This window comes from Mobula hypostoma, chromosome 6 (assembly GCF_963921235.1).
Source record: "Mobula hypostoma chromosome 6, sMobHyp1.1, whole genome shotgun sequence".
NCBI lineage: Eukaryota > Metazoa > Chordata > Chondrichthyes > Myliobatiformes > Myliobatidae > Mobula > Mobula hypostoma.
The window spans coordinates 169,959,826-169,985,154 of NC_086102.1; the positions used below are offsets into that span (position 1 = coordinate 169,959,826).

The 25,329-nt window shown below is 41.3% G+C and overlaps 1 protein-coding gene across 4 annotated transcripts in view; it reads right to left on the minus strand.

Annotated features, from left to right (window-relative positions):
* kalrna (kalirin RhoGEF kinase a) overlaps positions 1 to 25,329 on the minus strand; it is a 747,932-nt gene that overhangs the window by 292,742 nt on the left and 429,861 nt on the right. For all 4 annotated transcript variants that reach the window (XM_063052247.1, XM_063052242.1, XM_063052243.1 and 1 more), the window contains exons 16-21: positions 19,142 to 19,261; positions 13,767 to 13,985; positions 11,642 to 11,791; positions 2,833 to 2,947; positions 2,228 to 2,343; positions 1,574 to 1,696 (exon numbers count right to left, since the gene is read on the minus strand). In XM_063052247.1, coding sequence (XP_062908317.1) covers positions 1,574 to 1,696; positions 2,228 to 2,343; positions 2,833 to 2,947; positions 11,642 to 11,791; positions 13,767 to 13,985; positions 19,142 to 19,261 — 843 coding nt within the window. The remainder of the gene's footprint in view (positions 1 to 1,573; positions 1,697 to 2,227; positions 2,344 to 2,832; positions 2,948 to 11,641; positions 11,792 to 13,766; positions 13,986 to 19,141; positions 19,262 to 25,329) is intronic.

Sequence of the window (25,329 nt, forward strand, 5' to 3'; positions counted from 1 at the left end):
TTTAATAATTTTTATATCTCCTAGAATGTTGGCCGTTAGCAGATGAATTATCTAAAACAATTCAACTGATAAAAATAAATTGAACTTAGAGTGAAAACGATAAAACTATCAGATTATTGGTGTAACACACGAAGTGCTGGAGGAGCTCAACAAGTCAGGCAGCACCTATGGAAGGGAATAAACAGCTGGCATTTTGGGCCGAGACGCTTCATCAAGACTGGAAAGCAAGGTGGAAGAATCCAGAACAAGAAGGTGGGAGGGGGAAGGAATACAAGCTGGCAGGTGATGGCTGAAACCATATGAGGGTGAAGGTGGGGAGGTGGGGAGGGAGGATCAAGTAAGAACCTGGAAGAAGATAGTTGGAAGAGGTGAATGGCTGAAGGGAAAGGCATCTGATGGGCCATGGAAGAAAGGGAACAGAAGGAGGTGATGGGAAGGTGAGGAGAAGAGAAGGGGTGAGAGGGAAACCAGAAAGGGGAATGGTGTGGAGTTTCTACAAATGGTATCTATTGGTGCTTCCAAAAATTTATTACTTTTCCCAGTGTTGTGTCATGAGGTTGCATGTATAATTGGAAGCCAATTAAAAAATACTCTGACGCAAAGCACATCTAAAAGGTATGTCATTGTGAAATGATTTTGCTACTTTTAAAAAAAAAAATTAAGGCAGCATTACAGAGAGTATTCTGGCATAATGGCTCAAATATTCAATTTTAGTGTATTAGTGGATAATTGTAATAAGTGTTTTTTGGGGGCGCTACTTTGGACAATATAATGTTTATTGCTTTTTTTAAAATCAAAATTGTAAAACTTTGCTAAAAAGTATAGAAAGTTGAATTACCTTCCAACAACTGAAGCTGTAAGTGTCTCCTGAAAACAGAAAGATTCAAGGAAACTAACAAAATGTTTATCAGCACACTGTATCAATGTAAAAATCTGGGCATCTGTTTTATCAACTTGATCAAATATGGATTATAATCCATTTTGAAATATCTGCTTGGTGAAGATGTCAAAAACTTGCTGGCCCAGACTTTTCCTGTGGATTGGCAAACTGTCTGAGCTTTCCCTTTGCTTGCCATGAAGTCGGCTTGGAGTGGATCCCTGGGTGCATTCTCCCTCCAAGAAACTGGTTGGCAATTGATAGACAAACTCTTGTTCAATACTTGTTGGATGCTGTCCTCGGGAATGCTTTGACAGCCAGATAGGTCTTTGACATTCACATTCAAAAATTATTGAAAACTATGAAAACTGAAATCAATCTTACAAACACTTGAAATACAGAAATAATTAAAAACATTTAAATCAACTGAACAAAGTCAATAAATGAAGTTACTTCATAATTGTACTTCTGTCCTCAGATATTTTTCCCAAAGAAATCAATAGGTCTTTTGGAGTTTCCCAGTTAAGAAGAATTCAGGACAGCAGCATCAAGACCAGTGATTGCCTGAACAAAAGTTCAGGACTTGTTCTCTGTACAGTGACCCTGACCTTTGCCTGGTTACATAGCAGAAAACTGGCAATTATCTAAGTGGAAAATCCTGACATTTACCAAGAGGAACAATTTATTTATTCTTACCTTGGCAGAAATCCTGAATTCACTATATTCTTTCATAAGGTCCTGAGTTTCTTTTGTAGTTTCCCCAGCAGAGGTGTGGGTGGAAAGATAATATTCGCCTGTTTCTTGGATCCAGTCCAAAGCCTGTTGGGTTTAGGAGGAACAGCATTAACCTGAATGTCCTATTTAAAACTACAATATTCTCTTCCCAAGCGCAGTATTGCATTGTCTATGTAATTCTCCTATCAACCTTTACACTGCAAAATAAAATTGGAGTTATACAGAATCAAATGGGAAAATGGAATTACATGAAGCACACGCCTGTGCGCGAAGCACTGTGTTGAAATTTGCAGCTTTTTATAACAAGTTCTCCCTTTTCCTTAGAAATGACTCGATGTTTACATACAACAGTATGGAAGTTAAAAATGCTTCTGTCGTGTTCCTTGGAGTGCACAGGGACTTTATTCCTAGATGATGGTTTTCCATCTATATACCTTAATTACGACTGATCTCTTCAAAGTTAGTATATTCAAAGCAGTTTTTATATTCTGAGATGGAAGTATTGCTGGACTGGATTTAAAAGAATGCAAAGGTTTTACCAAGATTTTAATGGAACAGCAATCACTTAATAACAATGATGAAGGATGAGATCAAAATGGGGTTGAATACACATACCTGTTTGGCACTTCTTTCGAACACCACATACTGCTGGCATTCATCTAACCTCCTCTTTTTCATCGTCCAGAAGTGAAGGACTCTGTTCTCCCTCTGCAGCAACTCACTCAGAATAGCTGCACAAACAAACACAAATGAAACACTGTTTCATTCTCAGATTCTGACAGGCTGTGGGACTAAATGCTTTTGAATCCTGAGAACAGTGAAAAAGAAGCAACCTCAACAGAGTGAGGCAGGAGGGGTTACCATCAGGAAATTCAGAAGTAGAGATCAAGTAATTTAGAGGTCGACATTTTCTGAAAACGTAAAGTATTGCATGGTGGATCAAAAATTCCTCTAATCATACATCTCCAGGTGAAAACATTTAACTGGACAGTTTTCAACAACAGGTCTTCATCATAATTAAGATTAGAAAATTAAAAGACACAGTACATGTAGAACGTGAAGCCAAAACTATGTTTATGAATAAAAATGAACACAAATATTATTATTCCTTTGGTGCCAAACAATTGTAAGGGCAACTGTACTCAAAATGGAAACTATTTTCTGAAATGATACTTGCAAATTATAAATGACCCATTCGTTGTATCGAAATCCAGTCCTACCTTTAACTTGCTGCTCAGGGCCTCTCATGTGAGCAGCCACTCCAGGCGTACTCACGTTGTTTCTGTGGATGTACTTCAGAAACACCTCAGCATTCCTGCGCGCCAGAGTGCAAGCCTGTGAACGCACAATGAGGTGATTATTCACGACTGTCTATTGCTATTCATGTCTCCCTCAAAACAATTATACCAGCCACTGCTGAACCTATCACTCATTGTCAAAAACAGAGACAGGTATTTATTGATTTGGAGGGGGGAGGGGGGCGGTGGTGCACTGGGAATTGATGATGAGGTGGTAGCTGGTGGTAGGTGGGAAGAAAGCAGCAGATCCTGTAATACTCAAATAGAATCAGATGGGGTGCTGAGAAAGAGAAAGGTGCGGAGGCCAGGGGTCAGCTTACGTAGGCATCCAATGACACTATGTCAAAACGTGCAAAGACATTAGTTATTGAGTTGAGATTTAGTTCAAGGAACCTATTTGTAATTTTCAAGTACAAATGGCGAGAAAAATCTTGGGAGGATGATTTGTGGAAATGCCTGCTTGGCCCAGGCTTCAGCTGCCTAGTAGTGCTCAACAAAGTGAGGACAGCTCATAGTTCAAAAGTTCAAGGTTCAAAGTACACTTTCTATCAGGTATGTATACTCTATACACCTTGAGATTCATCTCCTTACAGACAGCCACAATACAAAGAAACCCAGTAGAACTCATTCAAAAAGACCATCAAACACCCAATGTGCACCCAAAAAGAACAAATCGTACAAACAACAATAAAAAGCAAGCAAACAACATTCAGAAATGAAGTTCACAAAAGTGAGTTCATAGCTGTGAAGCCAGTCATCGCAGCAGCCAGGCCAGGAGTCCATTAGTTTGCAGGCCACAGCCTCAGTTCAGTGCAGAGATGAGCAAACCTCGCCAAGAAGCGAGCTGAACACCAGCCTGTCGCTCACCCCGGCCTGACATCCCGATATTTTCAATCTGGCCCGGTGATAAAATCAGCCAAACATCGTCTCACTCCTGGCTCTTGGACCTAGGCCCTACTGCTTCAATAAGCTCCCAGGCCCGAGCTTGCTAACTATGTTACTCCTTTAATGTGGTATTGTCAGCACTTCCCAACACTGTGAAGATGCCATGAACTTAAAACTTCTGATATTTTATTAATAGTAATGGAATGAAGAGGGTTCAAATTGTTACTGGTGAAAATGGTGCAACAATTATCTGTCCCAAATTCAGCGTAACAAGACATTCTAGTGGCCTGAATTCTTTTTATTTTACAGATGAAAAACTTAAAAGAAAGTTGCTTAAAAAGACCTTGCAATCTTTTTAATGTAGACTTCCCCTTCTAGTGCGTTTGCCAGAATCAGGAGACCTCTCAGATCCACCAACAGTGATCTCGTGCAACAGATGAGTGGGCAATTGCTCCACAGAAAGATGACGGGGCAAACCAGAAAAGAATGGACATAAGAGGAAGAGCAGCAAAATTCTGAATTGATATTTAGAAGGGATAGGAGAATGCTGGGAAAGGGGAATGATGGCAGACTTCTGAGGGATTCAGCACCAATTAGTAAACCATTTATATTTTAGCAGCTGCACAAGATACTTTGCTTCCAATGTTTGGTTCTCTTGGACCATAAGACACTAGAGTATAATTAAGCCACTCGGTCCATCGAGACTGCTCTGCCATTCCAGACATCTATCCTAGCTCAGCTAGGATAGCAGAGATGCCAGGTAGGATAGTTGAATGCTCCTCCTGCGGGATGTGGGAAGGCAGGGAGCCCTCCAGTGTCCCAGACGACTACACCTGCGAGAAGTGCATCCAGCTACAGCTTCTAACAATCCGCATTAAGGAGCTGGAGCTAGAACTGGATGAACTCTGGGTCATTTGGGAGGCTGAAGGGGTGATAAATAGGACATATAGAGAGGTAGTTACACCCAAGGTGCAGGACACAGGAAACGGTGACAGTCAGGAATGAAAAGGGGGTTAAGGAGCCATGGCAGAATACCCCTGTAGCCACTCTCCTCAACAAAAGGTGTACCACATTGGATACCATTGGGGGGGGGGGCGGGGGGAATGACCTAACAGAATAAAGTCACAGTAGTCGAGCTTCTGGCACTGAGTCTGCCTCTGTGACTCAGAAGGGAAGGGGGAAGAAAAGACATGTTGTGATGATAGGGGATTCGTTAGTTAGGGGAATGGACAGGAGGTTCTGTGGGTGAGAACCAGTTTCCCGGATGGTACGTTGCCTCCCAGATGCCAGGCTCCAGGATATCTCAGATTGAGTCCTCAGCATTCTTAAGTGGGAGGTCGAACAGCCAGAAGTCCTGTCCATGTAGGTACCAATGACATGGGTAGGGTGAGTGACAAGGTTCTGCACAGGGTGTTCAGGATGGTAGGCACTAAGTTAAAGGGCAGGACCTCCAGGGTTGTGATCTCAGGATTGCTACCTGTGCCACATGCTAGTGAGGCCAGAACTAGGAAGATTATACAGTTTAATACATGGCTAAGGTGTTGGTGTAGGAGGGAGGGCACAAGATTTTTGGAAGGTGGCGTTTGTACAGAAGGACAGTTTGCACCTGAACTGGAGGGGAACTAATATCCTGGTGGCAAGGTTTGTCAGTGCTGCATGGTGGACATGCAGAGGGATGGGAACCAGAGTGCCAGAACAGTTAAGTGGAGAGGTTGTGAGGTAGATGTCGGTAAGACCTCAGACAAAGTTAGGAATCAAAAGGTTGAGCATGGTGCGACTAGTGTCCTGAGCTGCCTATATTTAAGTGCAAGAAGTATCGTAGGAAAGGCGGATAATAGTGCTGAAGATGAGATTGCTGGTTTACACCAGATGCAATATGTAGTGAGGAAAGACTGTTGATAGGGCAAAATAGATTGATAGGTCAATGAATTTGCAGCACAGCTGCAGACTGGCATGTATGATGTTGTAGGCATCACTGAATCATGGCTGAAAGAAGATTATAGCTGGGAGCTTAATTATCCAAGGATACACATTGTATTGAAAGATCAGGTAGGAAGGCAGAGCGGGCGATGTTGCTCTGGTGGTAAGAATGAAATCAAATTATCAGGAAAAAGTGACATAGGGTCGGAAGGTTGGAAGTGGCCTTTTCTGGTTGGATGCTGGTGGGACTAGTGGTGTTCCTCTGGGGTCAGTATTGGGACCACTGCTTTTCACATTGTTTGTCAATGATTTAGATAATGAAATTGATGGCTTTGTGGCAAAATTTGTGGATGATACGAAGATAGGTGGAGGGTTAGGTAGTGCCGAGGAAGCAATGCTATTGCAGCAGGACTTAGACAAATTGGAAGAATGGGTAAAAAAGTTGCAGATGGAATACCGTGTTGGGAAATGTACAATAATGCATTTTGGTAAAAGGAACAATAGTGCAGACTATTATCTAAATGGGGAGAAGGTTCAAACATCAGAGGTGCAGAGGGACTTCGGTGTCCTCATGCAAGAGTCCCAGAAGGTTAATTTACGGTTGGGTCTGTGGTAAAAAAGGCAAATGCAATGTTGGCATTTATTTCAAGGGGAATAGAATATAAAAGCAAGGAGATAATGCTGAGACTTTATAGTGAACTAGTCAGGCCACACTTGGGGTATTGTCAACAGTATTGGGCCCTATATCTCAGAAGGAATGTGTTGTCATTGGAGAGAGTCCAGAGGAGGGCCACGACATAATTCTGGGAATGAAAGGGTTAACATATGAAGCGTGTTTGGCAGCTTTGGGCCTGTACTCACTGGAACTTAGAAGAATGCAGGGCGGGGGGATCTCATTGAAACCTACTGAATGTTGAAAGGACTATATAGGGTGGAGGTGGAGAGGATGTTTCCTATGGTGGAGCTATCCAGTACTAGAGGGCACAGCCTCAAAATTGAGGGGTAACTCTTTAGAACAGAAATAAGAATGATTTTTTTAGCCAGAGAGTGTACATCTGTGAAATGCCCTGGCACAGATTGCGGTGGAGGCCAAGTCCATGGGTGTATTTAAGGTGGAAGTTGATAGTTTCCTGATCGGTCAGGACATCAAAGGATATGGCAAGAAGGCAGTTGTATGGGGTTGAGTGGGATCCGGGATCAGCCATGATGGAATGGCGGAGCAGACTCGATGGGCTGAGTGACCTAATTCTGGTCGTATGTCTTATGGTTTTACAGTCTGATCATTGCGGATACAGCTAAGGAATTGCAAGGGTAAATAGACCCTGATGGGACTCGTACACAGACCCCCAAACAGTAATAAGGATGTGGGTATTGAAAGTGCATGCCAAAAGGGCAATGTTACAACAGTCATAGGGGATTTCAATATGCAGGTAGATAGGGAATATCAGGTTGGGTGCTGGATTCCAGGAAGGTGAATTTTTAGAGTGCCTATGAGCTAGATTTTTAGAACAGCTCATGGTTGAGCCTACTAGAGGGGATCAACTATTCTGGGTGTTGTGCAATGAACCAGAATTGATTAGAGACCCTTGGGAGCAAATGATCATAATATGATCAAATTCATCCTGAAATTTGAGAAGGAGAAACTAAAGTCAGATGTATCGGTATTACAGAGGAGTAAAGGGGATTACAGAGGCATGAGAGAGGAGCTGGCCAGAATTGATTGGGTAAGAATACTGGCAGGAATGATGGCAGAGCAGCAATGGCTGGAACTTCTGGAAGCAATTTCGAAGGCACAGGATGTATACATTCAAAAGAGGAAGAAGTATTCTAAAGGAAAAATAACACAACTGTACTAACAAGAGAAGTCAAAGCTAAAGAGAGGGCTTATAATACAGCAAAAAGTAGTGGGAAGTTAAAGGATTGGGAAACTTTAAAAAACAACAGAAGGCAACTAAAAAGTCATTAAGAAGGTAAATTTGGAATATGAAAGTAAGCAAGGTAATAATATTAAAGAGGATACCAAAGGATTCTTCAGATCCATAAAGTGTAAAAGAGAGGTGAAGGTGGATATTGGACTCCTGGAAAATGACCTTGGAGAGATAGTGATGGGGGACAATGAAATGGCAGACCAACTGAATAAGTATTTTGCATCATTCTTCACTGTGGAAAACACTAGCACTATGATGGAAGTTCCAGAGATCAGAGGTCATGACACTTGTGAAGTTACTATAACTAGAGAAAAGGTTCTTAGGAAACTGAAAGGTCTGAAGGTAGATAAGTCACCTGGACCAGATAGTGTACACCTCAGGATTCTGAAAGAGATCTGAAAGAATGCTGAAGAGATCGTGGAGACATTATTAATGATCTTCCAAGAATCACTAGATTCTGAATTGGTTCTGGAAAACCTAAAAGTTTCAAACGTCACTCCACTCTTCAGGAAGGGAGAGAGGCAAAAGAAAGGAAACTATAGGCCAATTAGTCTGACCTCACTGGTTGGGAAGATGTTAGAGTCTATTATTAAATATGAGGTCTCAGGGTACTTGGAGGCACATTATAAAACAGGACGTGGTCAGCATGGTTTCCTCAAGGGAAAATTTTGCTTGACAAATTTATTGGAATTCTTTGAAGAAAGAATAAGCAGGATAGACAAAGGAGAGTTGGTTGATGTTGAGTACTTGGATTTTCAGAAGGTCTTTGACAAGGTGCCACTGAGGCTGCTTAACAAGATCTGAGCCCGTGGTATTACAGGAAAGATTCTAGCATAGCTAAAGCAGAGGCTAATTGGCAAGAGGCAAAGCATGGGAATAAAGGGAGACTTTTCTGGTTGGCTGCTGGTGACTAGTGGTGTTCCACAGGGGTCTGTGTTGGGACCGATTCTTTATATATAATATGTCAATGACTTGGATGATGAAATTGATGGATATGAAGATAGGTGGAGGGGCAGGTAGTTTTGAGGGAGTAAAAAGGCTACAGAAGGACTTAGACAGATTAAGAGAATGGGCAAAGAAATGGCAGATGGAATAGTGTCAGAAAGTGTATGGTCGTGCACTTTGGCAAAAGAAATTAAAGAGTTGACTATTTTCTAAATGGAGAGAAAATACAAAACGTTGAGGTACAAAGGGACTTGTGGAGAGGATGTGAGAGAGTCTAAAAACAGAGGACACAGCCTCAGAATAGAAGGGTGTCCTTTTAAAATAGAGATGAGAAGGGATTTCTTTAGCCAGAGAGTAGTGAATCTGTGGAATTCTTTACCACAGGGAGTTGTGGAGGCCAAGTCTTTATGCATAGTTAAGGCAGAGGTTGATAGAATCTTAATTGGTCATGACATTAAGGGATATGAGGGGGAAGGCAGGAGATTGGGGCTGAGAGGAAAATTAGATCAGCCATGATGAAATAGCGGAGCAGACTCCATGGGCCAAATGGCCGAATTCTGCTCCTATGTCTTATGGTCCAAGGGTATGTTTCAGATTCTTTTCTATTGATTGTCATGCTTGACCATCACTCCTCTCCCTTCTACTCCTCTTTCCAAGGCATGGTTTTCACTGTTTTCTCAATCTTGCTGCTGGATGAGCTTCTCTCTAGCAGCCAATACTATAAACTAAAGAAGGAGGCTATTTGGCCTACCTTGCTTGTACCATCCTTCCAAAATGCCTCACTGACTTGCTCTTTCTGACATCTGATAGTTCCTTTTTGGAAGTTATTATCAAATCTGCATCTATCATCCTTTGAGATAATAAACTAATTACAGAAAGTGAAAAAATAATTCTCATCTTCCCTGACACCTTTTGGTAATTATTTTTTCTATCATCTTCACTTACATATTTTCCTGCCATTGGGAATTGTTTCTTATATATTGTCTATCATTCTTTTAAACCAATTTTCCTTCATATCTTGAAGGTGGGATTCTAATTAGTATTTCATAGAAACATAGAAAATAGGTGCAGGAGTAGGCCATTCGGCCCTTCGAGCCTGCACCGTCATTTATTATGATCATGGTTGATCATCATTACCTGATATAGACTTGTTTTAGAATTCTGCTCTCTTTTATTCTGAAGCTTGCTTGCTCAAGCACCCTAGTCTTAATCATAATGGGAATGAGAACACACTGGAGGATGAGCATAGATTGAGTCAATGCAGGCATAAACAGAGATTTTAAGGATCTGTAAGTCAAATTTGTGAAAACCCAAGCCTTTTCCATACAAAGTCATAAACTCAGTCATAAAGTTAATAGATGGGAATCGAACAATTGAAAAAGTAGGAGACATGCACAGGGATGAGAACATGAAATGTACCTAAAAGGGAGAAACATTCTTGAGAAGTAAGTTAACAGCAGAAAGATCAAATCAAGTAATAGAAATAATGGGAGAATTGGACAGAGCATCGAAAGAAAACAGAGTGGAAGGCAATGAGAAGGGGAAGGCTGATTGTAAAATGTCAAAGAAATTACAAGAGAGAGAATAATATTTTCTATACTTTGGTCTGCATAACCAGAAGAGATCTACTGAACTGGTAAAAAATGGAGAAGAACTGAAGATACTAATTAAATAATTAGTATCTGCTTATTTGGCAACAACTTAATCAGAAACATTTAAAGACCAACAACTGAGTATAATTAATTGTATTGTTGCATTGCAGATTCTTCAACACTTAAGAAGTAATTTTCCCAGTAACACTGGCAGTAGGGAACCTCATTTGTCAGGAGTACCTCTTTATTCAAACCAGCACACTTAAACAATCATATTGTCGGTCAATTATGAATAGTGTTATTTAAATAAATTTAAGTCTTATCAAAGGGGTAGAAATGTTTGATACAGAAAAGAGCCAAAAATTCATTATTGGTTAGACTACAAATTACATGGAATAGCAGTGCCAATGTCTTCACAATTCATTCCACTGAAATCAATGCAATAGATTTTGCAGACGAGCTCAACACTTTGAAGCTACTATACAGTACATTAAGCACTACAGACTGGGGAAGGAACTTTGAATCAATTATGTATCCATGTGGCAGACACTATGATTGGATGCCATAAATATGTCACCAATAAATCTAGCAGAGAGTTCAAGAAAAACACATTTATCCCCGGAATGTAGAATTCCTAACCACAAGGGTTTGTTGGAATAAAGAGCACAGATAAATTAGGGAGAAATTTGATTAACATCTGAGGGGAAAAGGATATGGTGATGGTGGGATTGGAGGAGGCATGTGTGGAGCACAAAAGATGGAATAGACAAGTTGGCGACATCTCTGTGCATTGATGTTCTAAGTTTGGGGCTCAGACATGGTATTAGGGCAAATTCGATGTATTTACCTGAACCAAATACCATCAACATGGAATTTTTAATAGCCCATTGCTTTCTAACAGTCTTTGAACACTTCATGGACTGATTAATCCACTTTTGGACAATGAAGCATTTACTTAATTTGGACAAAATTTACTGATCCATTTTAAAGATATATTTACCACAGGCATTAGACAGCATGCAGTAGGCCCTGACTTTCCTGAACATGGGAGTAGGTAGAAGGCTTGAGAGTTGTTGGTGGAGGGGAGGGATTGAGGAATCCCACATCTAATCCATTTACACTGAAAGCTGGAACAGGATCTCGTGAGGTTAAAGAAAAGAAGGTTTCACAGGTTCCCTAAGTCTAAAAGGGATTCATTTTTAAATTTCTGAACACTTCCAGCTACAATATGTTTTTCAGGCTTTGGCATACAGCAGGTGTTCCCAACCTTTTTTATGCAATAAACCCCTCCCAATAACTGAGAGGTCTGTGGAACCTCAGGTGGGGAAATACTGGTATACAGGTTCCAGTAAGGAGCCATGCAGTCAAAGAGATTCTGGACTACTTCCTAAGTGTTAACAGAGTAAGCTCCTGTGTTTCAAGGAAATCATTTTTAAGCAGACACTAAAAAAAAAGAACTACCTTAAGAAAGGCTTCCTTCTGCTCCAGATGTTTGCTTATCAGTGGTGTGACATGGTCGGTTTCAGCATTTGGCCCCAGTTTATCTTGGCCTCTACACCAGTCTTCATCTCTCCGGTACTCCTGTTCTAGACTCTCAAGAACACTGCACACCTAATAACAGGGAACAACCATAAACTTGACAGCCTCATGTGTGGGCAATTAAAGATTCACTTCTTATGAATGTGCCTTAGCTCAAGAGCAGTACTTCAGTATCTAAATCATAAGATCAAGTGCTCTATGAGTCCAATTTCACAACATGAGCATATAACTTGAACTGACACTTGGATACACTGTAGAAAGAAGATCAGAAGTGCTACTTATAGTTGAGATATTTTCCCTCTAAGATCAAAATAAATGATTTATTGGCATCATTGAAAAAATAACTGATCTCTTAGTACCTTGGCTTATGTTTATCTCTGTTGGAATGTGATGGGCAAACTGAAAGAAATGGTAAAAAATGATTGGATTTGGTGAAGATTACATGCTTTAGTGCTAAAAATTTGTACTAGGGATTGAATGTTAATTTTAAATAGAAATTATGCAGATAGCAGCCAATAATACAAATACAGTCATCAGATAGAACCTGTTCACATGTAACATTCATCAATACCTTAAGGACATTGAAATCAGCTATTGCGCATGGGACAATCTGGTTTTGCACCTTTGTAAATTGTTCAAGGGACAAATGATAGATGAACGTTTATGTTAATTGCCCCACATTAAAACTTCCAAGATGAGAACAGGGAAGGAATTAAGTAGCATCCTATCACTTAAAGCAGATTTAAAGACATTTTTTTGCCATTTTTTGTCCAGTTAAAGACATTTGTTCTGTTAATCAATAGTTGGAGTGTTTGTATATTCAAGGCAATGTCCCTCGATACAGTGATTAAAGAGATATTTAGGGTTTTCGTGCTCAAAAACTGTCAGATCATCCACAGGTGTTGCATTGTCTGAAAGCCTTTGAGCACAGAACTCCTGACACTCGATATTTTGTCAATTGGAAGGTATGCTTCCAGTGTAAATATGTAATTCTACAAAACTGCTTGCCTATACCCAAAATGTTGAAGTAATTGTGTAATTATAACCATTGAAACTGTTTTTGATCTGCTGCAATTATCTGCAAAAAAGCTCGATGTATCTTCGAGTTCTGAAATATTCTTCTAGAATGCCTGCCTGATGTAATGAATAAAAATTCTTTCCATCTACAGCTCCACTCTCTGTTTGACTCATTCAAAGTCACAACAACTATAACCATCCACTTTACTTATTGAAGATGCTCCTTCCATTGATTATAGCAATGACACCCTTTTTTGGCACCAGTCCAAATTGGGGCTGATCTACATGGAACTGTTATATTATTGTCACATGTACTGAAGTACAAGAAAAAACTTGTCTTGCATACGGTTCGCAAAGATCAATTCACTACACAGGACATTGAGACAGTCCAAGGGAAAACAATAAGAGTGCAGTATTAAGTTCAGAATTATGGGCAAAATTATGGTAGTTGACATTTAGTGTATGCTTTACAGTGCCAGCAATATAGGTTCAATTCCCACTGTTGTCTTATGAGAACTTTGTACGTTCTCCCCAACACCATGTGGGTGCTCCAGTTTCCTCCCACATGCCAAAGACACACAACGCAATAAGTTGTGGTCACACTATGTTGCCGCTGGATTCATAGAGACACTTGCGAGCTGCCCACAGCACGTCAACGGATTGTGTTGGACATTGACACAAGTTATGCATTTCACTTTTTGTTTCAAAATAAAGCTCATTTTTCTCTTAATGTGTAATCTCTTTTCATGAAATTCTAACCTAATTGATAAATACAAAAGGACAAGTTATACCCAACATTATTTATTTTTATCTTTGCACTTTATCCCATTGTAAAACACTTTAAACTACATTGTTGTATGAAAAGCACTCTATAAAAAGAGTAATTCTTATTATTAATCTAAAGCTAAGTATAATATACATTTGAGAGTAAATAAATCAAGTTAAATTAAGGTTTATGCTTGCATATTATAGCTTCAATACCATTAAAGTCAACAAAAAAGGTTAAATATTGCAGTTATGAAACTCCTACCTGTTCAGACGTCTTATAGAAAGCCACAGATGCGTTGACAAGTTTCAGTCTGTCTTCCATCTTTAACATTAGCTGTTGCCAGTGCAGGGCTACTTTCTCAGCACATTCCCTGATGGCGTCCGAGTCGTAGTGGCCAGCTTGCAGCATGGTCTCGGCCTTCTGCTGCACCTGAAGAGCACTTTGGTGGGTTTTCTGCAAAGAAGTGGCGTGAAAGAGGGACTGTGTGTAGGGAGGAAAGAGAGGTTTGTGTAGAAGTGCCAGGCAGATGGTGAAAGGGATTAGGTGGGAGTAATGAGATGTGGGAAAGTTGAACATTTTTAAAGACTTGTTAATTCCACAACACAACAATAATAGAGAGGGACAACAATATTTTATGGGCGTAGTAAAATTCGCATGTTGGCCATTTTCAGTACTATGGGCTTAATGTTACCATGATGTCTTGAAATAGGAATGATAATTTCAAATCATGTGTTTTGCCCTGAAGAATAACAACAGTTGCAATTTTTAATATTTCATTCATAGTTCATTTCTGTTGAAGTTCAGTTCACTGCTCTTGAGACACTGTCACAAAATTGCTTCAGGGACCCAGAGGAGTTCTGCTCCATTTTTTGCACCTGCTTACCTCTGGCAAGCATAAACTCACAGCATGAGAATACCAAGGAGCTAAATGCAATTTTGTACTGCAATAAATACTTTGCAGATGTTACAATCAAAACTAGCAGAATAACAAGGTTTATCTGTACACATCAAAGTCATTTGATAAGCATTTGTGAAGCAATTGGGAACCTTAGAAACATTTTGCCTATATTGGAAGTATTGCCTTCTTGATTTAGAAACATGCCAATTTAGTTGAATTTCACAACATTTAGGTTAACGACAGTGGAGGAACTTCAAAGCAAAGATGTTTCCAGATGGTAGAAAGCAAAAACAGAAGCCATAAATACATCAGCAATAAATCCAGTAGGGAATTCAGGATAAATGTCCTTCCTTGGGGAACAGTTAGAGTGTAGAAATAACTATTACAAACCACAGTTGAAGGGAATAGCAGAGACAATTATCCATATCAGCCAATTATTTCATGTAAACTCAATTTCAACATTTAAGAGAAGTTTGGATGGGCACATGTATGGTAAGGGCATGGAGAGCTATGGTCCCGGTGCAGGTTGATTGGAATAGGCAGTTTAAATGGGTTGGCATTAACTAGATGGGCTGAAGGGCCTGTTTCTGTACTGTACTTTTCTATGACTCTATGATTCTGTTTAAGAGGGGTTGCGAGAGAGAAGTTAAGAGAGAGATTAAAGACCTATTTATCTAACACACATAAAATGCTGGAGGAACTCAGCAGGCCAGGCAGCACCTATGGAAAAGAGTATAGTTAACATTTCGGGCCAAGATTCTTCATCAGGACTGGAGAAAAAAAGATGAGCAGTCAGAGTTAGAAGATGGTGGGGGGGCGGTTGAGGAAGAAACACAAGGCGATAGGTGAAACCGAGGGGGGCAAGGGGTAAAGTAAAGAGCTGGGAATGTGATTGGTGAAAGACATACAGGGCTGTAGAAAGGGGAGTCCGATAGAAGAGGACAGAGACTATGGAAGAAAGAAAAGGGGGAGGAGCACCAGAGGGAGGTGATGGGCAGGTAAGGGGATAAGGTGAGAGAGGGAAAAGGAAATACAGAATGGTGAAGGAGTGGGAGAAGGCATTCCCGGAAGTTCGTGAAATCGATGTCCATGCTATCAAGTTGGAGGCTACCCAGACAGAATATAAGGTGTTGCTCCTACAACCTGAGTGTGGCCTCATTGCGAGAGTGGGGGAGGCCATGGACTCACATGGCAGAATGGGAATGGGAAGTGTAATTAAAATGGGTGGCCACTGGGAGATCCTGCTTTTTCTGGCGGATGGAGCGTAGGTGCTCGGCAAAGTGGTCTTCCAATCTACGGCGGGTCTCACCAATATATAGGAGGCGAAACCAGGAGCACTGGATACAGCGTATCACCCCAACAGACTCATGGGTGAAGTGTCGCCTCACCTGGAAGGACTGTTTGGAGCCCTGAATGGTAGTGAGAGAGGAGGTGTAGCACTTGTTCTGCTAGTGGGGAGGGATGAATGAACAAGGAAGTCACATAGGGAACGATCCCTGCAGAAAGCAGAAAATGAGGGGAGGGAGAGATGTTCTTAGTGGTCAGATTCCGTTGGAGATGGTGGAAGTTATGGAGAATTATGCGCTGAACATGGAGGTTGTGAGGTAATAGGTGAGGACAAGAGGAACCCTCTCCCTGGTGGTGCTGATGGAAGAGGAAGGGAAGTCCCTTTCTTTTAAGAAGGAGGACATCTCTTTCGTTCAGGAATGAAAAGCGTCGTACTGAGAGCGGATGCAGTGGAGACGGAGGAATTGAGAGAAGGGAATGGCATTTTTACAAGTAACAGGATGGGAAGAGGTATAGTCCAGGTAGCTGTGAGAGTCACTGTGTTTATCATCGACATCAGTAGATAAGCTACTGCAGATTCCAGCATCTGCAGATTTTCTCTTGTTGGTGATCTTATGTTGTTCCAAGAAAGTGTTACATGAAGTGATTTTAAAAAAATTAAACTTAATAAAAAAAAAACAAACGTAATTGAAATTCAGGGCCAACACACTGCACAAAATTTACTTTCATTTTGTCCAGGGTCGTTCCTACATCTAATGTGGCAATGCAAGAAAATTCCTGGAGCTGCAGTAATGACTGCTAGTCTTACACAGAGAAAGAGTCAGTTATAGTACTGAGGGCCTGTTTGAGCATATCCTTGGTTTGTGGTGGGAACTTGACCCATCTAGGACCACCCTGATTTCCAAGCCCACAACTTCTAATCCTGTCCTCAGATGCCAACTCTATGGCTGCATTCTGATCCAAATCCAGAAGCTAACCCTTGTTACTAAGCATCACTAACCCAATCACTCTTTCAATCTCAGGTGGCTAATGCCACAACTTCAGGCTTCTTTCCCCAGAAGTTAAGGCAGCATGGTAATGTGGTGGTTAGCACAGAATTTAACAGTACCAGCATCCCAGGTTCAATTCCCATCGCTGCCCGTAAGAAACATAGAAAGATAGAAAGTCTACAGCACAATACAGGCCCTTCGGCCCACAAAACTGTGCCAAACATGTCCTTACCTTAGAAGTTACCTAGAGTTACCCATAGTCCTCTATTTTTCTAAGCTCCATGTACCTATCCAGGAGTCTCTTAAAAGACCCTATCGTTTCCGACTCCACCACCGTTGCCAGCAGCCCATTCCATGCACTCACCACTCTCTGCATAAAAAAACTTACCCCTGACATCTCCTCTGTACCCACTTCCAAGCACCTTAGAACTGTGCCCTCTAATGCTAGCCATTTCACCCTGGAAAAAAGCCTCTGACTATCCACACGATCAATGTCTCTCATTATCTTATACACCTCTATCAGGTCACCTCTCATCCTCCGTCGCTCCAAGGAGTAAAGGCGGAGTTCACTCAACCTATTCTCATAAGGCATGCTCTCCAATTCAGGCAACATCCTTGTAAATCTCCTCTGCACCCTTTCTATGGTTTCCACATCCTCCCACATCCTGTAGTGAGGTGACCAGAACTGAGCTCCAAGTGGGGTCTGACCAGGGTCCTATATAGCTGCAATATTACCTCTTGGCACTTGAACTCAATCCCATGATTGATGAAGGCCAATGCACCATATGCCTTCTTAACCACAGAGTCAACCCGCGCAGCAGCTTTGAGTGTCCTATGGACTCGGACCCCAAGATCCCTCCGATCCTCCACACTGCCAAGAGTCTTACCATTAATACCCTATATTCTGCCAGGCATTTGTACATTCCTTCCGTGACTGCAGGGTTTTCTCTGGGTGTTCCAGTTTCCTCCCATGGTCCAAAGACATACTGGCTGGTAGGTTAATTGGTCATTGTAAATTGTCCTGTGAGTAGGCTAGGATTAAATTGGGGGATTTCTGACTGGTGTGGCTCGAAGGGTTGGAAGGCTGTATTGCAATAAATTAAAAAAATTCCCCGCATCCTTGTTCAGTTCCAGGTGAACCCGAATCCCCTCATTACTTTTGCAATGGTAGACCATATGAAGGAAGATTTCAGTGTGCATAATGCTTTGGACCTCAAGCACAAAGCAGAGAGCACTTGATCAAAAAATTTCTTTGCTCATTGCAAAGTGAGAGCTAAATGGGAAGCCAATATCTAGGATGAGCATTTGTTGCAGAGAGCCTGAACACATGGACTATTATGAACTAAGCAGGAAGAATCAGCACAAATTTGAAGAAAGAATGTAAACATGCCACTGAGACAGGCCACTGCACTCTTCCACTTTGTTTCAACATCCAGAAAATCACCTCTGGGTAGTATCTTGTCATCTAGCATGCTTGAAGCCCATAATCCTCAATTCTTAACAATGAAGAAACGAAAGCTACACTATAATCTAGTTAGTTCTATGTAGTTATAATTGTGAATGATGTTAACACAGCAAAGATGCCCTGTAATACAAATCATTTTGCTCAGCACCATTTTTTCTGTACCCTTCATTATATCAATGAAGAAAGAAGTTTAAAAGCAGTTTATTTGTGTAGCATGATTTAACTTCAGAGAAATAAAGCAGTAGTAGGGGTTGTTGGGGGAGAGATGTGAAATTTCCAACATGAAATTCAATTTGAACTGGATATAAAACTTCAGCAAAATGTTTGTGTTTTTGCAAAAACTGGACTTTTGAACTATTGATGTCAAAAATAGCATTTGCTGAAAATTTGATTTAGAAGTACTTAAGAGCAGTATGTAAGGAGAGTGATACTTACAGTAATCATTTTGTGTAAATATATCAGTACATCTTGTGCAGTGATCCCATCAGAAATTCAGGGGAGGGGGAGAATGATTATGTTCTTTCATGGATCAGAATATGTATTTATTAATTGGCATCTCATTTTATGAGTTAAAGAAACTCAACTTACTTTGACCTTGAGCTGCTCCTTCTGCAGCACCAACCAGAACTTCACCAAATATGTGTTACAAAATCCCCCTTAGATATGCAAATTGAATCATACTAAAGTTCCAGCCAAATTTTTGTAGTGGATCAAAAACAATTCTGAGGAAATGACCTGCAGCTTCACATTACTTGTTGATGGAATTTTTTTGTTTTTTTGGATCGTTCCTACATCCAAGCCAACTGCTGAAGTTCACTTGAAAAGAAAAGTGAGACTTCATTGTCACAGTTCAAAGCAAGGAGAAAACGCGTGAAACGTCAGAAATAGTTCTGGTCTTGATTGCTGCTTCCCACTGAATATTGCCAAAAAATCTTCTGATTGCACAGAACAAAATAGAAACCTCACAATTCAGCTTCAATTCAAAAGTATGTATTACCTCTATGGCAAGCTGAAATTGCTCATGTTCTCGTTGAAGCTGTTCTGCTTCTGAAAGCGAGCTGGCATTAACAAGGCTAGCATTGAGCATGGATTCCCCATTTCGAATCCAGCCTAATACCTGCAGGAGAAAGAAAGCAAATGGAAGCTCAATATGACTTTAACATAAAGCATTTTAAGTACAGAATGTTCTTTGATTTCCCTTTACACTGGTTAAGAAACTGCTGCCGGGAATACGACAGTCTACGATGCAGTGTTATGTATAATCCAGGAAATGCAGTCAGTGCACCCTAATCAATAACAATCCTTTAGGGGATCACAGATGTATGCTTCAGTCACTCTTTTGATGGAAAGAAAAAGGATTAAAGTTGCAGGATTGTCAGGATTACTATTTGTCCAGAACAACTATATTGATTTCCAGTACTGCTACATTATCATTACAGAGTGATTCATTGCATGTTATATTAGAGCGAGATACATGTCTAAAGAAAAGTAATGATGATAGTTCAGAACTTATCCCTGTTATAAGAGGATTAATAAATAACTAGCCAATTGCCAACATGGATTACACTAATGTTTTATGGAATCAAAATCATTCTCAATGCACGGCTATCAGAAAGGAGTATCAATTTCTTTTGTGACAACGTATATAATAATATTCATTTGGAAACTGCGGTGTTTGGAAAAGGAAGGCTGACGGTTCCCTAAGCCATTTCAGTCACATCTGTCACTCTTCAGCCCACGGCTGAAACCCTGAATCTGATTCCGCAAGGCAGAGCACAGGCAAGGATGTTTTAGAGTATTTAACCATCTCAGCCACTTAAAAATTACTTTCCATTCAACCACACTCCACTGTTGTACCAGAAAGTCACACCGATATAAGAAACTTCAAGGTTTAGTTCATATAACAAAACTGGTCAATTACTGTACGTCACTCAGTTTAAGAGAGAAACAAGGCTATTGACTGCTTAGGCAGAAACTGATCTATGTAATATTGAACAATTTATACACAGTTATGTCACAGAGCTCAACTTAATCATCTGAATAAATCAATAGACAATAGGTGCAGGAGTAGGCCATTCAGCCCTTCGAGCCAGCACCGCCGTTCACTGTGATCATGGCTGATCATCCACTATCAGTATCCAGTTCCTGCCTTATCCCCATAACCTTTGATTCCACTACCTTTAAGAGCTCTATCCATCTCTTTCTTGAAAGCATCCAGAGACTTGGCCTCCACAGCCTTCTGGGGCAGAGCATTCCATATATCCACCACTCTCTGGGTGAAAAAGTTTTTCCTCAACTCCGTTCTAAATGGCCTACCCCTAATTCTTAAACTTCTTAAACTGTGGCCTCTGGTTCTGGACTCACCCATCAGCAGTAACATGCTTCCTGCCTGCACCGTGTCCAATCCCTTAATAATCTTATATGTTTCAATAAGATCCCCTCTCAGCCTTCTAAATTCCAGAGTATACAAGTCCAGTCGCTCCAATCTTTTGACATATGACAGTCCCGCCATCCCGGGAATTAACCTTGTGAACCTATGCTGCACTCCCTCAATAGCAAGAATGTCTTTCCTCAAATTTGGAGACCAAAACTGCACACAGTACTCCAGGTGTGGTCTCACCAGGGCACTGTACAGCTGCAGAAGGACCTCTTTGCTCTTATACTCAACTCCCATTGTTATGAAGGCAAGCATGCCATTAGCTTTCTTCACTGCCTGCTGTACTTGCATGCTTGCTTTCAGTGACTGATGTACAAGAACACCTAGATCTCATTGTGCTTCCCCTTTTCCTAACTTGACTCCATTTAGATAATAATCTGCCTTCCCGTTCTTACCACCAAAGTGGATAACCTCACATTTGTCCACATTAAACTGCATCTGCCATGCATCTGCCCACTCACCCAGCCTGTCCAAGTCACGCTGCATTCTCATAACATCCTCCTTACATTTCACACTGCCACCCAGCTTTGTGTCATCGGCAAATTTGCTAATGTTACTTTTAATTCCCTCATCTAAATCATTAATATATATTGTAAACAGCTGCGGTCCCAGCACTGAACCCTGCGGTACCCCACTGGTCACCGCCTGCCATTCCGAAAGGGACCTGTTAATCGCTACTCTTTGTTTTCTGTCAGCCAGCCAATTTTCAATCCATGTCAGTACTCTGCCCCCGATACCATGTGCCCTAATTTTGCCCACTAATCTCCTATGTGGGACTTTATCAAAGGCTTTCTGAAAGTCCAGCTACACTACATCCACTGGCTCTCCCTTGTCCATTTTCATAGTTACGTCCTCAAAAAGTTCCAGGAGATTAGTCAAGCACGATTTCCCCTTCGTAAATCCATGCTGACTCGGACCAATCCTGCTACTACTATCCAGATGTGTCCTAATTTCGTCTTTTATAATTGGCTCCAGCATCTTTCCCACCACCGACGTCAGGCTAACCGGTCTATAATTCCCTGTTTTCTCTCTTCCTCCCTTCTTGAAGAGAGGGACAACATTAGCCATCCTCCAATCCACAGAAACTGATCCTGAATCTATAGAACATTGGAAAATGATTACCAATGCGTCCACGATTTCTAAAGCCACCTCCTTAAGTACCCTGGGATGCAGACCATCAGGTCCCAGGGACTTATCAGCCTTCAGACCCAACAGCCTATCCAACACCATTTCCTGCCTAATATAAATTTCCTTCAATTCATCCATTACTCTAGGTCCTTTGGCCACTATTACATCTGGGAGATTGTTTGTGTCTTCCCTAGTGAAGACAGATCCAAAGTACCTGTTCAACTCGTCTGCCATTTCCTTGTTCCCCATAATAAATTCACCCGCTTTTGTCTTCAAGGGCCCAATTTTGGTCTTAACTATTTTTTTCCATTTCACATACCTAAAGAAGCTTTTACTATCCTCTTTTATATTCTTGGCTAGTTTACCTTCGTGCCTCATTTTTTCTCCACGTATTGCCTTTTTAGTTACCTTCTGTTGCTCTTTAAAAGTTTCCCAATCCTCTGGCTTCCCACTCATCTTTGCTATGTTATACTTCTTCTCTTTTATTTTTATACTGTCCAATTCTTCCCTTGTTAGCCACGGCCTCCCCTTACTCCCCTTGGGATCTTTCTTCCTCTTTGGAATGAACTGATCCTGCACTTTCCGCATTATTCCCAGAAACACTTGCCATTGCTGTTCCACTGTCATCCCTGCTAGGGTATTGTTCCATTGAACTTTGGCCAGCTTCTCCCTCATAGCACCATAGTTCCCTTTGTTCAACTGTAATACTGACACTTCCGAGTTTCCCTTCTATCTCTCAAATTGTAGATTAAAACTTATCATATTATGGTCACTTCCTCCTAATGGCTCCCTTACCTCGAGGTCCCTGATCAAATCCGGTTCACTGCACAACACTAAATCTAGAATTGCATTCTCTCTGGTAGGCTCCAGTACAAGCTGTTCTAAGAATCCATCTCGGAGGGACTCCACAAACTCCCTTTCTTGGGGTCCAGTACCAACCTGATTCCTCCAGTCTACCTGCATGTTGAAGTCCCCCATAACAACTGTAGCATTACCTTTGCGACATGCCAATTTTAACTCTTGATTCAACTTACACCCTACATCCAGACTACTGTTTGGGGGCCTGTAGATAACTCTCATTAGGGTCTTTCTACCCTTAGAATTTCTCAGTTCTATCCATACTGACTCTACATCTCCTGATTCTATGTCCCCCCTCGCAAGTGACTGAATATCATTCCTCACCAACAGAGCCACCCCACCCCCTCATCTGTGTTTTATTTATCATTTGTGTTTTATACTTAACCTGGATTGTTGATGTTCAACACAAAGCAGGTGTATCTAATATGCGAGTAAAATTAGTTGGGGAATTTTTTTCCAAGATGAACCATTGTTGTTACCCTTTTGAAGCAAGTAAAAAAAAACTTGTTTATGGGTTGGTAAATGAGAGTTTCTGACAAAGATTATGAAAAACTGTAGGGTTAATTGCAGACATTTTTAACCTCTCCCTGCTTCAGTCTATGGTTTCCATGTGCTTTAAGATGACCACTATCTTCACAGTCTAAGAAAAACAAGGTAACATGCCTTACTGACCATTGCCTAGTGGCTCAGGCATCCACCATCATAAGTTCAGCCTCCTAGAAAATGTCAACCCATTGCAGTATGCCTGCTGCTGAAAAAGGAATACAGCGGACACCATCCCCCTCAGCATACACCCATCTCTGGAGCATCTGGACAATGAAGACACCTATGTCAGACCATTGTTTACTGACTACAGCTCTACTTTCATTATTATATTTCCAAGCAAACCCATCACCTAATTTTTCACCATGGGAGTCAACGCCTCCCTCTGCAACTAGACTCACAATTTCCTGATCAACAGACCACAATCGGTAAGGATAGCCAGCAATGCTTCCACCATGACTATTTTAAACAGTGGTGCTTAAAATGCTTGCATCCTCAGCTTACTATTCTACTCTCTGTACACTCACAACTATGTGGCCATGTCTCAAATAACAATGAGACAAAATACAGGAAGGAGATAGAGAGATTAGTGACATGGTGTCATGTCAACAACCTTTCCTTCAAAAGCAGCAAATCAAAAGTGGGTCATTGGCTTCAGGAAGGAGGTGCAGTGCAGATGCTCCTGTCTTCATGAATGGTGCTGAGGTTGAGAGCTTCAGTGAACATTTTGTTTGTTCTAGTTCATCCATGTAGATGTCATGACCAAGAAAGCTCTCCAAACCCTCTAATTCTTCAGGGGGCTAAAGAAATTTGGCATCTCTCCATCAACTCCCACCAGTTTTTACTGATGTACAGAGAAAGCATCCTATCTAGATCCATCATGGTGTGTACAGGCAACTGCTCTGCACGTGACCTCCAGAAACTGCAGAGAGCTGTGGGCACAGCTCAGCACGTCACGACACTAGCCTCCCTTCCACGGACTCTGTCTATACTACTCACTGCATCAGTAAGTAGCCAACGCAATCAAATTCCCATTCCGCCCCATATATTCTCTCTTCTCCCCCTCCCATTATGCAGAAGACACAAAAGGCTGAAAGCATGAAACGTGAGGTTCAAGGACAACTTCTATCCTATTGTTATAAGACTACTTTCTAGGCCCCTAGTACAATAAAATGGACTCTTGTCCTCACAGTCCCCCTCATAATGATCTTGCACCTTATTGTCCACCTGCACCGCACTTTCTATGTAGCTGTTGCAACTTATTCTCCATTCTGTACTTGAGGTGGTCAATACCTGTTCTACCTCAATGCACTAAGTAATGATTTGATCTGTATGAATAGTACACAAGGCAAGCTTAAAACTGTACCATAAGACCATAAGATAAAGGAGCAGAAGTAGGCCATTCAGCCCATCCAGTCTGCTCCGCCATTTTATCATGAGCTGATCCATTCTCCTATTTAGTCCCACTCCCCAGCCTTCTCACCATAACCTTTGATGCCCTGGCTACTCAGATACCTATCAATCTCTGCCTTAAATACACCCAATGACTTGGCCTCCACTGCTGCCCGTGGCAACAAATTCCATAGATTCACCACCCTCTGACTAAAAAAATTTCTTCGCATTTCTGTTCTGAATGGGCGCCCTTCAATCCTTAAGTCATGCCCTCTCGTACTAGACTCCCCCATCATGGGAAACAACTTTGCCACATCCACTCTGTCCATGCCTTTTAACATTCAAAATGTTTCTATGAGGTCTCCGCTCATTCTTCTAAACTCCAAGGAATACAGTCCAAGAGCGGACAAACGTTCCTCATATGTTAACCCTCTCATTCGCGGAATCATTCTAGTGAATCTTCTCTGTACCTTCTCCAACGTCAGCACATCCTTTCTTAAATAAGGAGACCAAAACTGCCCACAGTACTCCAAGTGAGGTCTCACCAGCGCCTTATAGAGCCTCAACATCACATCCCTGCTCTTATACGCTATTCCTCTAGAAATGAATGCCAACATTGCATTCGTCTTCTTCACTACTGACGCAACCTGGAGGTTAACTTTAAGGGTATCCTGTACGAGGACCCCCAAGTCCCGTTGCATCTCAGAACTTTGAATTCTTTCCCCATTTAAATAATAGTCTGCCCGTTTATTTTTTCTGCCAAAGTGCATAACCATACCCTGGGACATGTGACAATAATAAACCAATTCCAAGTTCAAGTTAAAAAT